We start from the raw sequence: 17,448 nt of genomic DNA, 5'->3' as shown, positions 1-17,448 counted from the left end.
CACTGCGATGGTATATTGTACAAGCAAGAAGCTAAATCGGAGAAAGCACCCCCCGCTTTCCATTTCCTCCCCCCCAGAGAAAGGTGGTTGGGGGCTAAAGGGAAAAAAATATGATTGTCAAGGAAAAAATTATTTGTGACACTTATTAAGGAAAGGTAAAGACTGTATTTGGGGCCACAGGAACCACCACAATGGGGTGTGGCAGGAGGGGAGAGAGGCCAGTACTCCACTCTGAATACAGTAAGGAAAAGTGGGAATTTATCACCAAGGAGTAGGGGGTGGGTCAGTGGAAGGAGAATTACTGAGAGGAAATGACTGCAAGGGATGGGGGTGGGGAGCTAGGGGTAGCAAGTGCAGAGTCTGGGTGGGGAAAGTGTCTTCAAGTTTTCCTCCTCCTTCCCCCATCAGGAGGCCTCAGTGGAGGCACCTGAAGAACCCAGATAAAGAGAGGTAGGAATGAAGGCAGCTGGCCTAGGGTGCAAAGCATATGACCAGCCAGAGATGTCTGAGTCCTTGACGGGAGGAACTCCCTTCTGGGATTTTGATGCACTGGCTGTCACCAAGTCTGGAGTGGGGAGGGCAGCTTCCCAGCCCCCCACCCCCACCCGCAGGGGTCTGCCCTCCAGGGAAAGCCTTCATATTTGCCTATGATCAGGCCTGGAAAATCACTTACATGCTTTAACCATGGGCTGACCTTCTCAGATGGTTCTGTCCATCACAGACCTAGGGAGGTCACCTGATGTGTAGTGCTGGGGTTGTGATCTTGGGATCTGAAGACATGAATGAGTACTCAGGGGTGGGGGTCTTGGGGTCTGGGGAGGAGAGAAGCATCCTCTTACGCAAGCTCCTGGCAAAGCGCTAATTATATTCTGAATTGACTCTGCACTACATGTTAGAAGGGTGTAGACTTGGGGCATCTGGTACAAGCTGGAGAAGATGAAAAGACTCAGACCCTGGAGTGTGATCCTGGGTACAACCTCTACAGTGTCCTCTCCTTCTATGAGCCTCAGGGCTCTGTATATCTTCCCCACCCTCTAGATAAGGAGATGAGTTCCCATCTCTGGGGTTCTTTCCTGGGGAGTTTTGGCTGTTTGTCATGTTCAGAGACAGTCTCATATATTGGAAGCCATATTTCTCTATCCTGTCCTTTTTTTTTTTTTTTTTTTTTTTTTTTTTTTTTTTTTTAGTAATCTCTACACAGGGGTGGCTGGGTGGCTCAGTCAGTTAAGCATCTGACTCTTAATTTCCGCTCAGGTCATGATCTCACAGTTCATGAGTTCCAACCCCCTCATTGGGCTCCTCACTAAGAGTGTGGATTAAAGAAGTAATCTCTACACCCAACATAGGGCTCAAACCCACAATCCCGAGATCAAGAGTTGTATGCTCCACTGAGCCAGCCAGGCGCCCCCATATTTCTGTATCCTAAACTATTTCCACTCGTCTGAATTTGGGGAAATCTGATGCTCAGAGACCAACTGGGGGCCCCTCCAAGAGGAGGTTCTCACTTTTTGGTTTTGATAGGGTCTGTGGCCAGAGAAGGATTATGATGTTTTTCGGATCTGAAGGTGGGTGTGGATGGGTCAAAGTCAGTCCAGAATGGGATAGGAGGCACAGGCCTCCTTCACTGTCACTGATGGAAGGATACAAATCATACTTACACCATCCTCCGGGGACCATGGTAGCAAGCAGAGTGTCTGACCACAGCCCCACTCAGACCTCTTCCTCAGACCTCTCTTGCCCTCACAGTTGTGGCCACCACAGCAGCATTGGCATCCCTGGGATGCAGAGAATAGTCTAGATAGATTCCCTTAACACTTTATGATTATCCTCTCCCAGCTTGGGGGGGGAGGCATCTGAGGGATGGTAGAAGGGGGGGATGCTTTCTGGATTCAATGAATGGTTTCTGTCCCCAGCTTCTCCCTTCAACAGGGAGACCTCTCTCTCCCTCAGGCCACTGCAGAGGAAGTGAAAGTGGAGCCCTTAACTCTCTGAACCACATTGTGTGTGTTGGGGGGGGGGGGGCAGGGGGTTTCCTTCCTCCTGTGCCCCAGAACCCTGCCTCTCAACTTCTGAAGACCAGTCCACTTCCTTCAAGAGAGATGTGGAGTTTAAATGTCTGTTTTCCCCAGATAGGTTTCTGGGAGACCCTCTTTTTTTTTTTTTTAATGTTTAGTTTTGAAAGAGAGAGAGCTTGAACAGGATAGAGAGAGGGAGACAGAGGATCTGAAGCAGGCTCTATGCTGCCAGCAGAGAGCCTGATGTGGGGTTCAAACCCACAGATAATGAGATCATGACCTGAGCTGAAGTCAGACGCTTAACCGACTGAGCCTTCCAGGCACCCCTCTTGGAGACTCTCTTATGAAGATGGAGGAACAGAACACCAAGACACTCCTGGGAACAAATCCTCTCCATGTCAGACCCACCCTGGAGACCTCAGGAAGTACTGGCTGAACTGCTGAATTCGTCTGCAGGGATAGAGGTTGGGACTGAGCCTGGAGCCCTGACTCCAGCTCCAGACTTGAATCTGTAGCCTGGGTTCAGGGTGAGGTAGAACTTGTGACTGGGTCTTTACCTCTTCTCACATTTCCCTTGAGCTCTGCACATACAGAATCTCTCTCCCCCTTTCCCCCACACTCTTCCAGGTGCCACAATTCCTCTCCTCCATGGAGGCTCACTTAGCTTCCCAGTCTCCCATGGACAGTGCTCCATCTCTGAGGTCACAGAACTCTTCCCAATCTAAGCAAGGTCCCACATGTGCCTAAACACTTTGAATGTCTTCCTTGGCTCCCAAAGACAATGCCTCAGTCAGCTCCTGATATTCCATTCCTTCATTTATCTGACAGACACAGAGGCATATTTTTAAACCATCTTTCAGGATTTGGGACACAGCTAGAATCAGGAAAGGGTGGTGAGTCTTGTTCTCAGTCCTCCAGAGCTCCATTTGGGTATTGGCCAGAGACTGAGCGAGAGAGAGAGAGAGAGAGAGAGAAGAAGAAGAATAAGGAGGAGGAGGAGGAGGAGGAGGAGGAGGAGGAGGAGGAGGAGGAGGAAAGAGGGACACGTGGAGAGGAAGAGGGAGAGAGAGACAGGAGGGGGGAGGGAAAGAGAAGGGGGGAGGGGAAGGGGGAGGAAGAGATCAGCTTATTGGGGAGAGAATCCCTTCCTGTCTGTAAGAGGTGAGGAAGAGAATAAAGGTTTATCCCAGACAAGGAGGGATCTCTGAAGAGATTGGGGGTCGAGTTGGCCCCTAGAGGCAAGAAACCAAGGGCATGTGAGCAGTCCCACACGAAGGGTATGACTGACCCTAAGGCCCTAATTTTCTGGCGGTGGCAAGGAGTCTAGGAAGGGCAAAGCTAGACTGGAGCGGGGGTGGTGGGCACCTATCCCGTTCAAATCCGTCCGCAAGCCTCTCTCAATTCTCCCAGCACCTGCCCACCGGGGAGCGCGCTCTCCCGCCCAGACAAAGCTGGATGTGGCGCTGTCCGTGGTGCTGAAGCAGGATGCGGTCCCGAGTTCAGGAATATCTGGGCGGTGTGGAAGGGTCTCAGTCCAGGAAAGCTGCTGAGTCAGGACTGGGCCCACCTAGGAGTGAGAAAACCAGGGAGGAACCGGCCCCTCTCCCTCCTCCTTATTTGCCCCGGAGAATGTCTGGTGGGCTCTGCCAAGCCGCTGAAATCGAAGCTCCTAGCAGCCCACCTCTAGACATCGTGTTCTGTGAGAAAAATAAAGGCCCCTTGGGGCGCCTGGGTGGCTCAGTCGGTTAATCGGCCAACTTTGGCTCAGGGCATGATCTCAGGATTCATGGGTCCGAGCCCCGCATCTCGCTCTGTGCTGATAGCTCGGAGCCTGCTTCAGATTCTGTGTCTCTCTCTCTCTCTTCCCCTCCCCTGTTCATCTCCCCCCCCCCTCAAAAATAAATAAACATAAAAAAAGAAAGAAAGAAAGAAAGAAAGAAAGAAAGAAAAATAAAACCCTATTTATTAAGGTTCCTGAAAGTCTGCCTCGTAATTTAGAGCAAAATGCATTCCTCATTGATACATTATGTGGAAAGTGGAGATGATTCTTCCAATTCTATTTGAAGCCAACATGACATTTTCCAATGCATTTAAATCTGCAGACACCCCATAAGAGTGCCTGGTATGATGGACTTTTTTTCACTTTTGCTAATTCAAGATTAGAAAAGTAGTTTTATATTTATATTTTCTTTATTTTGCATTGGTGTGATTATAAACAACTTTTCCCATCCATTTCTTTTTTTAATTTTTTTATGTTTATTTATTTTTGAGAGAGACGGAGAGAGACAGAGCACGAGCAGGAGAGGGCAGAGAGAGGGAGACACAGCATCTGAAACAGGCTCCAGGCTCTGAGCTGTCAGCACAGAGCCTGACGCAGGGCTCAAACTCACAAACTATGAGATCATGACCTGAGCTGAAGTTGGACGCTTAACCAACTGAGCCACCCAGGCGCACCGCGCCCCACCCCCCCCCGCCATAGACTATTTTTTAGAACAGTTTTCATTTTACAGAAAATTGAGCAGATAGTACAGAGAGTTCCCATATATACCCACTTCTCATCACAGTCTCCCCTTTATTAACATCTTGCATTAGCATAATACATTTATTACAATTAAGGACTCAATATTGATACATCATTATCAACTAAAGTCCATAGTTCAAACTAAGGTTCTGTTAGTGTATTGTACAGTCTTATGGGTTTGGACAAAAGCATAATATCATGTATCCACCATTACCCTATCTTACATACATGTTATCATATATGCATGACATATACTCATCATATATAACATGCAAATATATTTGTGTATAATAAATACATTTTGTATAGTGTATTTATATATAGTACCCAGGTTTTAATGAGTTTTGATAAATGTATTCACCCCCCCCCAATCAAGATGTAGAATATTTTCATCACTACACACATTTCCATCATACTGCTCCCTCCCTGAGGCAGCCTTTACTGATTTCTATCGCCGTAGCTTAGTTTGGGTCACACTAGGACTTCATAAGATGGAATCATATTGTAGACTCTTTTACATCTGGCTTCTTGTGATGCCTGCATGCTATCGTATACATCAGTGGGTCACTTGTTTTATTGCTGAGTAGTATCTCAGGAGCAGGGAACCCAGAATCTGCTGCTTCCTATGTCTGCCCTCAAGTTTTAGAGAACTGTTCCCGGAGCTTCTGCATACCTTGTACAGTCCATCCTGCTCCTCTGGGGCCTCAGCAGGCATGTCCTTTGGGCTTTATCTCTCAGTCTCTCTTGCTGACAACTCCACTTCCCCCAGGCTGGGTGAGCATCTGGTGGCTCCCATCAGAACTGCTGGGAAGAGTCTGGCTGGGGTGTGAAGAGACCTGCAGCCTCGGTGATGTGGTCTGACCTGGGGGTTCTGCAGAGACACCAAAAAGTCCTGGAGAGGCAATACCCATATGGTCTCCACGTAAAATTTCCGGGCACCCTTAGGTAAAGGTCATTGTGCTAGACGGTGAGAGTAGTCAAGGCTCAAACTCAGAAAAATCAAACTCTACTACTAAGAAAAAGAAAGAAAACACCAGGAGATTTGGACTAAGCTTAATGAAATTTATGATGACGACGAGTGTTGTGATGTAGTAACTCAGGCTAAGGAGGCAGCTCAATGAGACAACAATCAAGAGGGGCTTCCCGGAGGAAGAGGGACTTAAGCAGAGTAAGATGGACAAGTAGAAGTGTATATCTGATGATTTTGGAGTAGAAAAGCATGCTAGGAAGAAGGAAGAGCAGAGCAAAGACAGCTGTGGATCGAAATGGCCTTGGATTTTCAGGTTGTGGAAATTAATCCTGTAAGGCAAGAGGGAAGGAGTGTGTGTGGAAATGTGGAGGGCAGAGGTGAAAAGAGGAAAACTTGGCAGGATATAAATATAAGCATAAATATAAATATGTGTGTTTATACACACATACATTGTGTATTATATATACATTATATATAATCTCAGAGTTGGGAATGACAGCATTAGAAGTTGACTTATAAACTAAACTACAGGGGTACCTGGGGGGCTCAGTCAGTTAAGCACTCAACTCTTGATTTCAGCTCATGTCATGATCTCACAGTTAGTGGGTTTGAGCCCCACGTCGGGTTCTGTGCTGACAGCTCAGAGCCTGGAACCTGCTTCGGATTCTGTGTCTCCCTTTCTCTGCCCCTCGCCTGCTCACACTCTGTCTCAATCTCTCAAAAATAAATAAACATTAAAAAAAAATTCAACAAGTCTTTCTTGGGGGCCTCCTGGCTCACTCAGTCGGTGGAGTGTGCAACTCTTGATCTTGGGGTTGTGAGGTCTAGCACCATGTTGGGTGTAGAGATTACTTAAAAATAAAATCCTTCATTTTTTTTTCCTTGGGCACATGATAGGAACCTAATATTTGTTGAATGAATGAAATAGAATATTTTTCTCCAGTGACAGCTCATTCTTATTACGTAAAAGCACTGTTTCGAACATTTTGAATACGATCATTGTAGAGGCTGCTTTTAGGCAACAGCAACGGAATAGAGAAAGGGCCCACAGAGACCAACAGAGCATCAACTGAAAACAACCAGGCCCATCAGGGTGATGCGGTTTGGCAGTGGTGGTGGGGGTCCGGAGCTGATGGCCAAGAAAGAATTCTTGAGACGCCCTTGGTGCAAAAAGGTGACTTATTAAAGGACAGGACCCTTGGGCAGAAAGAGCCACACTGGGATTATGAAGAGTGACTGATTATATACTATGGAATTGGGGGAGGGAAGACAAAAGGGAGGCCTCCAGGACTTTCATGTGCTAAAGAGGACTCCTAAGATAAGGGAGGCCTTGCTATTGTTAAGCTAAGGTTGTTTTCCCTCCTGTAGGACATTAACTTTTGGACAGTAGGGGGTTCCTGGAGAAATGTTCTACTCTGTATTTGCCTCAAGTATTTGTCAATGGGCTGTAGGTTATGAGGAAATCTAATTTTACCTCCCATTTCCTTCTTGCCTTTGTTCCCCACATCACTATGGAGAGGAGGGTGATGTTGGGGCTCCAGGGAACTGAGTCTATGGGTTTCTGGAAGATTGCCTTTTTCTTGTAATTTACTAAGACATAGGTAAACTGATGGAGACTCCTGTCCTGCATGACTGTGCTCTCTATCAGTTAACCATTCATTTCCCCCTTTCCTTTGTTCTTGGGCAGCCGGGAGTCCCTGAGGGATATCACACATATCCCACCTGGCAGGGTGTTTGTGGGGTGAAGGCTTGCCTTCTGCTCCCACATCAAGGTGACCCACCTCAAAATATCCATAGGCCCTAACTAATCAATGGGTTACTTACAACCAGGCACAGTTACCAAATACCAAAAGGGGTTTCCCCCTTAAAATTCTTTTTTAATGTTTATTATTTTTGAGAGAGAGAGAGAGACAGAGAGCAAGCAGGGGAGGGGCAGAGAGAGAGAGGGAGACACGGAATCGGAAGCAGGCTCCAGGCTCTGAATTGCCAACACAGAGCCTGATGCAGGGCTCGAACTCACAGACTGCTAGATCATTACCTGAGCCTCTCAACCGACTGAGCCACCCAGACGCCACACTTACCCCTTTAAATACAGCCCCCACCCACTACCTCCCTGCAGCCAGTGTCTCCCTCACTGTTTTTCCCCAGTTCCCTTCTGGTGTATTCATTGAACTTCTATTTCCTTTGTTCTGCCTTGGGTGGATTCTTTCACTACCCATGCCACCACGCGGCTTTCACACAAATCCAGTTAGGTACCCCGCCAAAAGCACAACTTTATGAAACAAGAAACTGAAGAACAGAGGGGTTAACTAACTTGCCCATATCTGAACAGCTGGCTTCAAACGCAGGGAGTCCAGCTCCAGAATCTTTGTACTGGATTATTATACATACATTATACATAATACATAAATGATGTGGAAATATTGGGGTTTGGAGATGATCACCAAGAATTCTTAAGATGTCTTTGGGGCACAAAAGGGTTTTTATATTAAAGCACGGGGACAGGACCCAAGGGCAGAAAGAGCTGCATTGGGGTTGTGAGGAGTGACTGATTACATACTTGGGAATTGGGAGAAGTAAAGATTGGGGAAGTTTCCAAAAGGATTTTCATATGCTAAAGAAGATGTTCGGGATCCCGGAAGTCTTAGCTACCGCAAGCTAAGATTGTTTTTCCCTCTAGCAAAGCAGTAACATTAAAACAGTCGGGAGTTCCTAGAGGAACATCCTACTCACCTGTCTCAAGTATCTGTCAATGGGCTGCAGGTTATAAGGAAATTTAATTTTATCTACTTTTCCTTCTGCCTTTGTTCCCCACAACAGCAAATGCCTACAGAACTTTGTAAATGAATAATTAGACAATGGGGACTGAGAAACAGAAAGAGAGGAATTACTTCTGAACACTAGGTCTGGCTTTGTCTCTCTCTCTGTCTCTACCATTTTCTTACCACAGCTGCAGCGCACTGGGGAATGGCTCCTCTCTATCAGTCCTGAAGGGCCAGTCCCTGTGTTTGGTCTCCGTGATTGTCAGCAACTCCTGCCAGACTAAGCTGGACCCTTGAGAAGCAAGCCCCCAGCCTACCCAGTCCTCAGAGCCTGGGGTCCCAGCTGCCTCCAGGGGAATCTGGTGATGGATGGAGAGTTTGAGTGCCAGACTCAACACCCTCTGGGATCCCATTTGCCTCTCACCATTAGCATCTCTGTTGCAGGGTGAGTTGTGGTAGGGAAGAGGGAGCAGAACACCTGGATTTTGAGCATTTATTTATTTTTCATTTTTTAAAGCTTTCTTTAAAATTGTTTATTTCTTAAGATTTTATTTTTAAGTAAACTCTACACCCAGTGCGGGACTCCAACTCACAACCCAGAGATCAAGAGTCGCATGCTCCACCGACTGAGCCAGCCAGGCACCTCCTGAGTGTGGAGTTTTAAATCAGTGTGAAAATACAAAGAAAAGGTATTTTTCGGGATATACAATGCCAGTGTCTCCTAGAAATACATATGCAAACAAGTAAGTAATACATCTGCCAAGGTGGGATGGATCCCAAGACTTGGTGAGGTTGCAAACGCCCTCCCTGGCTGTACGGAATGGAAGTCTTTGGGAAATGGCGGCCTCCGGTATCATAATCCTCATGGACGCGGCCATGTCCTTCCCTTGACAACCGCTGTAAGAAGATGAACCGCCGAATAGACTGTAGTGCGCCATGATAACTACTGGCAGGGCGTGGCCTCACGGCTTCTACTAAGCCTGCGCACCATTCAATCGCCGGAGCGCCAAGAAACGCCCACGGGAATCGAACCCAGGCCGGAAGTGGCCCAGCGCGGCCATTTCGCTTAGGTTGTTAACTGGGTCTAACCTGTCCGTCGCCTGCGTGGGACGCTGCGGTGATTTAGGATGTCAGCAGTGGACGTCCTGTGGGGCCAATGAGGGGAACTCGGCTTGCGGTGAGTGTGACGGGCTCGGGGGACGAGTGGCGAGGGTCTGCGAGTGATGGGGTCTTTAGTGACGGGAGCTGTGGGGTAGGCGGCGGCTGCTAATCTGAGTTGGGTGATTGGCTCGGTCATTGTCAGTCTTTGCGTGTTTTCCGTGTGTGTAAGTATTTGGGGGGAACTTAAATTCCAAGTGTGTTTTAATATCAACTTTTATACTGTTGGTCCTTGACAGTCGTTCATTTGAGGACGGCGAACTGGCTTCTTGGACGGGCCTCAGGTGGCACTGGGGACGCTGGGGGAGTGACTCCCTGGAGGCAGTGATTGATGCAGGGGCAAGCGGCTTCAGGGATTGGGGGACTTGGAGGGCCCCATTGTAACATCGGGGACTAGTGTACTTGGGGACCTATAGAAATCAGTAGAGTGGGGCGCTGAGGGTAGCTTATGGGAGCCCATCGACTGGAGGCCTAGGGAATCTGTTATGGGGGTTTCCAAGGTCTCTCCTTAGGTCCCTGTGGACGTGATAAGGGTCAGAAATTGACAGTGGAACAGATGGATGAGGATCTCCTATTGGGTTGCATTAATTGGAAGCCGGTGTTGGGGATTATTCCGGGTCCTGTGCAACTCAGTCCCTGGGAGAGAGACATTTCTTGGCAGCCTGTGGAGCCTGGCTGTGACCGTGTTGTGTCGGGGGAGGCATTAGGCGACCTTCTGGCCATCTTGTGGTTCACTCTTCGGGGATTTCTGGAGGCCCTTGCTGTCATGACTGCATGTGGGTGCGGCGTTGGAAGGCAATTTATTATGTATTGTCAAGACATGGTAGGTGATGGGGTCCTGATGCATGTCTGCAGGTTTGGGGGTGAAGGTAGGGGTTAAGTGCAGTAAACTTACTTTATTTTGGGAGGGAGAGGTAGAGAGCAAGCAGGGGAGGGGCGGAGAGAGAATCCCAAGCAGGCTCGGCTCGGTCAGTGTGTAGCCGGATGCTGGGCTCGAACGCAAAAACATTGAGATCATGACCTGAACCGAAACCAAGAGTCAGGCGCTTAACCGCCTGAGCCATGCAGGCGCCCCGTAAGTACAGTAAATTTAAGTTTTATCTTTGTTAGAAAAGTCCGGGCTGTCTAGGGTGTTGTGGATGGGCACGGAAATGTCCAGAAGCTTAGACACACTAACGTGCCCGGCTCAAAGCCTCAGCTCTCTGAAGACTATGGGAGAAAGAGATGGTGTTTATGGAAGCTGACCGGGTAGGGGACCACGTGGGATAGAGGCAGCTGTGTGCAATTTAGGAGGCACACGAGAGGGGCACCTGGGGCGCTCAGTCGGTTAAGCATCTGACTTCGGCTCGGGTCATTATCTCACGGTTGGTGAGTTTGAGCCCCGAGTCGGCCTCTGTGCTGACAGCTCGGAGCCTGGAGCCTGCTTCGGATTCTGTGTCTCCCTCTCTCTCTCTCTCTGCCCCCTTCCCCGCTCACTCTCTGCCTCCCTCTCTCTCTCTCTCTCTCAAATATAAATAAACATTGAAAAATAATGTTTAAAAAAAAAAAAGGCAGAGGAAGGTCTGGTTCTCTTTCCTTCCTTCTGCGGACTGAGTGACCGCAAGGCAAATTATGTAACAGCACTCAGCTTCAGTTTCCTCATCCACAAAATGGGTAGAATCGTGATGGTAATGTTTAGTTGACAGGGTTACGTGCAAATAGAACCAGGTACCTGATAACCTTACTTAACTTGCTGATTTTTATCCAGCGTTCACCGCGTGCCGCGCAGGTGCCGGAGGCGTCGTAAGCCTCATCAGCACGTACCAGTTTCCCGTCGCCTGTGATAAAAACTTGCATTTCCATTTTGGAAACTGCAGTTAAAGTAATATCTTCGTATTCTCACAGCTAAAAGGTGGCAGAGCTACAATTCAACCGTCCTCTAGAGCAAACTCTTACTGTGATTAGGATCTTGGGGCGCCTGGGTGGCTCAGTGGGTTGAGTCTCCGACTTCGGCTCAGGTCACGATCTCGCGGTCCATGAGTTCGAGCCCCGCGTCGGGCTCTGTGCTGACCGCTCAGAGCCTGGAGCCTGCTTCAGATTCTGTGTCTCCCTGTCTCTCTGACCCTCCCCCCATTCATGCTCTGTCTCCCTCTGTCTCAAAAATAAACGTTAAAAAAAAAGTTAAAAGAAAAAACCTAAAAAAAAAACTGGGATCTTCTGAGCTTTTATTCCATAGCAGTGGGGTTTTGGAGTGGTGGTGGGGGTTCAGAGCTGACGGCCAAGAAATCTTCAGGGGCGCCTGCGTGGCTCATTTGGTTGAGCGTCTGACTTCGGCTCAGGTCATGGTCTCGCGGTTTCTGGATTCGTACCCCGCGTCGGGCTCAGTGCTGACAGCTCAGAGCCAGCAGCCTGCTGCGGATTCTGTGTCTCCCTCTTTCTCTCTCTCTCTGCCCCTCCCCCGCTGGTGCGTGCATGCACGTGTTCTCTCTCTCTCTCTCTCTCTCAAAAATAAACATTAAAAAAAAAAATCTTAAGACAGAGGTCTTTGATACACAATGGTGATTTTATTAAAGCATGGGAACAGGACCCGTGGGCAGAAAGAGCCGCACTGGGGCTGTGACAGGTGACTGGTTATATACTATGGAGTTGGGGGAGGGAAAGGCAAAAGGGAGGTTTCCAAAAACGATATTCATGTGCTAAAGAAAAGAGGACTTATACTAGAAGCCTAGCTGTTGTTAAGCTAAAGTTGTTTTTCTCTAGCAAAGCATTAAGACTGTAGGGAGTTCTGGGAGGAATGTTTCACTCTGGCCTCCATGCACTGCAGGTTATAAGGAAATTTAATCTTATTTACCGTTTCCTTCTTGCCTTTGTTCCCCACATCTTTATGCAGGGGAGGGTGATGTTAAGGCTCCAGGAGACTGAGTCTGGGTTTCTGGAGGTTAGGCTATTGATAAGATTGTCTTTTTCTTGTAATTTACCAAGACTTACGTAAACCCACGGGATTCCTGTCCTGCTTGACTGTGACCTCGGTCAGTTAACCATTCGTTTTCCCTTTTCCTTTGTTCTTGGGCAGCCACAGGTGCCTGAGGGATATCACATGTATCCCACCTGGTGGGGGTGGGGGTTGCGGATGTTAGCTTGCCTTATGATCCCACATCAATAGTATGTAGCATAGGGGCACCTGGGTGGCTCAGTCAGTTAAGCGTGGCTCAGGTCATGATCCCAGGGTCGTGGGATCGAGCCCCGCATCAGGCTCTGTGCTGACAGCTTGGAGCCTGCTTGGGATTCTGTTTCCCTCTCTTTCTCAAAATAAATAAATAAACATAAAAAAAAATTATGTCTAGCACAGTGGCCTTCCCCGAAGGACTCTCGAAAATACTTGCATGGAGCAAATGTTCGATGAATGACTGTGTGGGTGTTCCCTTTCCAGGACTTTCCGGTGGCTCTGCAGAGCCCCCGGATCAGACCACACCAATGACGCTGCCGGTCTCCTTAGAAGCCCAGCCAGACTCTCCCCTGCAGCTCTGACTGAAGCCTCCAGGTGCCCACCCAGCTTTGGGCTCCCGGGAAGAAAGGACTTGCCCACAAGAGAGACCGAGAAGTGAAGCCTAGAGGAGACATGACTGCTGGCGAGAATTTGCCCCAGAGGTCCCAGGCCCTGGGTTCAGAGGAGCAGGATGGACCATGCGAGGTAAGCAGGAGCCACTCCAGGGACAGTTTCCAGAAATTGAGGGCAGATACAGAAAGCAGCAGATTCTGGACTTTGTGTCGCTCAGACCATGTGCATCCGCCTGCTGAGGGCGGGCCACGGGGGCTGATGTCCCCTCGTTCACAGGCCATCTGTATTGTAGAGGAAACCAAACCGGGCTGATGGAGGGGAGGGTTGGCCCTGGGGCAGAGGAAGAGGAAAAGGTAGCTCCTGATCCAGGTGAGAAGCCCCAGCCACTGGCAGGGAAATGCGAAACTTCATCCACCACTGGGTGTGTCCGCGTGTTCTCAGCCGCTTGCCCCCTACCTGACTTCTCTTTACCTGCTGGCAGGGGTTTGCTTGGTTTCCCGTCTCCGCAGGGTTTACAGGAACATAGCATACTAGAGCAAGAACTGCCTTCTAAGGACACGTGTGGGTTTTCCTGTTTTCACGATGAATAAAAATGCCAGAGAATAGTGTTTCTAAGTTGCCCCCAGATATTAATATTTAATATATGGAAATAAGAAAGAAAGATTCTTGGGTATACTCAAGACTTCCTAAATTACAAGTTAGTCTGTATTTAAAGACATTGTGTGTTGTTGTTTTTTTTTAATTTTTTTTTTTTTTTTTTAACGTTTATTTATTTTTGAGACAGAGAGAGACAGAGCATGAACGGGGGAGGGTCAGAGAGAGGGAGACACAGAATCCGAAACAGGCTTCAGGCTCTGAGCAGTCAGCACAGAGCCCGACGCGGGGCTCGAACTCACGGGCTGTGAGATCATGACCTGAGCCGAAGTCGGACGCTTAACCGACTGAGCCACCCAGGCGCCCCAAGACATTGTGTGTTTTAAAACAGTAATGGATGGCCATAATAATAAACCGTGTGTCACTGCCTTGTGATGGGTTTATAATCAGTTACAGAGAGATGTCCTGTTTTTTAAGTATAGTAAATGCATGGGTTATTACCACTGTGAACCAACATACTGTGAGAAGATTATATATTTCAATTATGTTTAAAATCCACTCCACCTGACAGAAACATTTGATAATAGAAAACATCGGAGAACATTAAAACTATTAAAAATAAATGCCGAGTAAAAATCATTTAAAAATTAAAAGATATTGCCGCAGATACTTAAAAGTCATTCTTTTTTTAAAAATGTTTATTTTGGGGGCGCCTGGGTGGCTCAGTCGGTTAAGCGGCCGACTTCGGCTCAGGTCATGATCTCGCGGTCTGTGAGTTCGAGCCCCGCGTCGGGCTCTGTGCTGACAGCTCAGAGCCTGGAGCCTGTTTCAGATTCTGTGTCTCCCTCTCTCTGACCCTCCCCTGTTCATGCTCTGTCTCTGTGTCAAAAATAAATGTTAAAAAAAAAAAAAAAAAAAAAAAAAAAAAAAAGTTTATTTTTTGGGGCGCCTGGGTGGCTCCCTCGGTTAAATGTCTGACTTCGACTGAGGTCATGATTTCAGGGTTCGAGGGTTTGAGCCCCTCATCGGGCTGTGTACTGACAGCTCAGAGCCTGGAGCCTGCTTCCGATTCTTTGGCTCTCTCTCTGCCCCTCCCGTTTGCACTGTCTCTCTCTCAAATACATAAATAAAAACTTAAAATGTTTATTTCTTTTTGAGAGTGAGAGCGTGAGCAGGGAAGGGGCAGAGAGAGGAAGACAGAGAATCCCAAGCAGGCTCTGCACTGTCCACACAGAGCCTGATGTGGGGCTTGAACTCCGAAACCATGAAGTCATGACCTAAAATCAGGAGTCAGACGCTTAACCTACTGAGCCACCCAGGTGCCCCCTAAAAGGCATGCCAAAAATGAAAAGGTAAAACACCCAAATTTCACCCAGAACTGTCCAAGATCTTTGTTGTGTGACTGTTAGTTTGCTCGGGCTGCCGTCATGAAGTGCTACAGCCTGGGTGGCATAAACAACAGAAATGTATTTTCTCATGATTCCAGGGGCTGGAAATGCAAAGTCAAGATGTCATCAGGGTTCTTCCTTCTGAGGCCTCTCTCCCTGGCTTGTAGATGGATGGCTTCTGACTGTCCTCGTGTGATCTTCCCTCTGTGGGGGTCTGTGTCTCATTTCCTTTCCTTTTTTTTTTCTTCTTTTTTTCCCTTAATGTTTACTTATTTATTTTGAGAGAGGGAGAGAGGATCCAAAGCAGGCTCCTTACGGGGGAGGAGCTTGATTTCATGAACTGAGATCGAGACCCGAGCTGAAATCAAGTCAGCTGCTAAACTAGTGGCTTAACCATCTGAGCCACCCAGGTGCCCCTTAATCTTTTATCAGGACCCCCAGTCATACAGGATCAGAGCCCACTCTACTGACCTCATTTTAACTTGGTTACCTCTTTTATTTATTTTTTTGAATGTTTCTTTATTTTTGAGAGAGAGGTAGAGACAGTGCCAGCGGAGGAGGGTGGGGCAGAGAGAGAGAGACACACACACACGTACACAGAATCTGTAGCAGGTTCTAGGCTCTGAACCCACAAACCACGAGATCATGACCTGAGCCAAAGTCAGGCAGACAGACAACCAACTGAGACACCCAGGCTTTTAAAAGACCATGTCTCCATGGTACTGGGGGTTAGGACTTCGCCATAAGAATTTTCTTGGGTGCGGGGAGCTTGGAGGGGAGACACAGTTGAGCCCATAAACGGTGACAAACAGTACATCGTAGGTAAATGCCTTTCCTTTTGCCTTGATATGTGTTGAACTGTTAAGAGCAGGATTGAAAGCGTGTTCAAGTGGGTGTTATGATACATGTTAGTTACTTCATATCGTCTCATTTCCTTTTAGATGATGAAAATAATTTTGCCGGCTTGCCCTGGTTTTCGTTTTGCCGTTTCAGTAGATCCTCCTGTTGCTAATTCAGATTTTCACTCAGCTTCTCTGTTCGTGTTAGGCTATTTGCCACCAACATTCGCATAGTCTTTTCATCGTGGTCTTCCCTCGGCTTCTGCCAATATTGTGTTGTTATTCTCTACTTTTTAAGCCTGTTAATCTGATCAAAAATAAATAGATGCCACGGCTGCTTTAATTTGTATTTTTTACGTTGTTGTTGCTTTATTGGTCTTTTTAAATTGGAGTATAGGGGCGCCTGGGTGGCTCAGTGGGTTGAGTCTCCGACTTCGGCTCAGGTCACGATCTCGCAGTCTGTGAGTTCGAGCCCCGCGTTGAGCTCTGGGCTGATGGCTCAGAGCCTGGAGCCTGCTTCCGATTCTGTGTCTCCCTCTCTCTCTGCCCCTCCCCTGTTCATGCTCTGTCTCTTTCTGTCTCAAAAAATAAATAAATGTTAAAAAAAAAAATTTTTTTTTAAATTGGAGTATAGTGACACAATGGTACATTGGTAACAAGTGTACAACATATTAAATTGACAAGTGCTGTCATCTGTCACCACAAGTGTTCCCCACGCTGTATCTTTTATCCTTGAGACTCACTGGTTCCATAGCTGGAAGCCTGTACTCCCCACTCCCCACCTTTGCCCATCTCCCCATCCTCCTCCCCTTCGGCAGCCACTAGTTCTCTGTGTTTATGGGTCTGTTTCTACTTTGCTTGTTCATTCGTTTTGTTTTTTAGATTCCACATACAGGTGAAATCATACAGTATTTGTCTCTGACTTATTTCACTTAGCACAAGACCCTTCCGGTCTATACACGGTATATACACACACGTATGTCTAACATTTATATGCACACCACATCTTCTTTATCCATTCACCTGTTGATAGATACTTAGGTTGCTTCCATATCTTGGCTGGTGTAAATAATGTTGCAATAAACATAGGTTACCTCTTAAAAGACTGTGTCTCCAAATACAGGCACACTCTGAGGTACTGGGGGTTAGGACTTCGACAAGTCCTAACCTTTTCAAGTCAGTGTTTCCATTTTCTTTGGGTAAATATCCATTAGTGGAAATACTAGATTGTGTGGTATTTCTATTTTTAATTTTTAGGGGACCGTTCGTGCTGTTTACCACAGTGGCTGCACCCATTTACGTTTCCACCCACAGTGCATGAAGGTCCTTTGGTCTCCACATCCTTGCCAACACTTGTTACTGTCTTTTTGTTTTTTTGTTTTGTTTTTGTCTTTTTATATGAAAGTTGTCAAATTGGTTTCCATACAACACCCAGTGCTCATCCCAAAAGGTGCCCTCCTCAATACCCATCCCCCACCCTCCCCTCCCTCCCACCCCCCATCAACCCCAAGTTTATTCTCAGTTTTTAAGAGTCTCTTATGGTTTGGCTCCCTCCCTCTCTAACTTTTTTTTTCTTCCCTTTCCCTCCCCCATGGTCTTCTGTTAAGTTTCTCAGGATCCACATAAGAGTGAAAACATATGGTATCTGTCTTTGTCTATATGA

The 17,448-nt window shown here is 47.5% G+C and overlaps 1 protein-coding gene across 1 annotated transcript in view; it reads left to right on the top strand.

The window, feature by feature from the left end:
• Positions 1–9,281: 9,281 nt before the first annotated feature.
• ZNF175 (zinc finger protein 175) overlaps positions 9,282–17,448 on the top strand; it is a 34,839-nt gene continuing 26,672 nt past the window's right edge. The window contains exons 1-2 of the mRNA XM_078439390.2: positions 9,282–9,445; positions 12,836–13,096. Coding sequence (XP_078295516.2) covers positions 13,025–13,096 — 72 coding nt within the window. The 5' untranslated portion in view covers positions 9,282–9,445; positions 12,836–13,024. The remainder of the gene's footprint in view (positions 9,446–12,835; positions 13,097–17,448) is intronic.

This window comes from Panthera onca, chromosome E2, assembly GCF_046562875.1.
Source record: "Panthera onca isolate mPanOnc1 chromosome E2, mPanOnc1 haplotype 2, whole genome shotgun sequence".
NCBI classification, from domain to species: domain Eukaryota; kingdom Metazoa; phylum Chordata; class Mammalia; order Carnivora; family Felidae; genus Panthera; species Panthera onca.
This window is presented reverse-complemented; position numbering and strand designations above follow the sequence as displayed.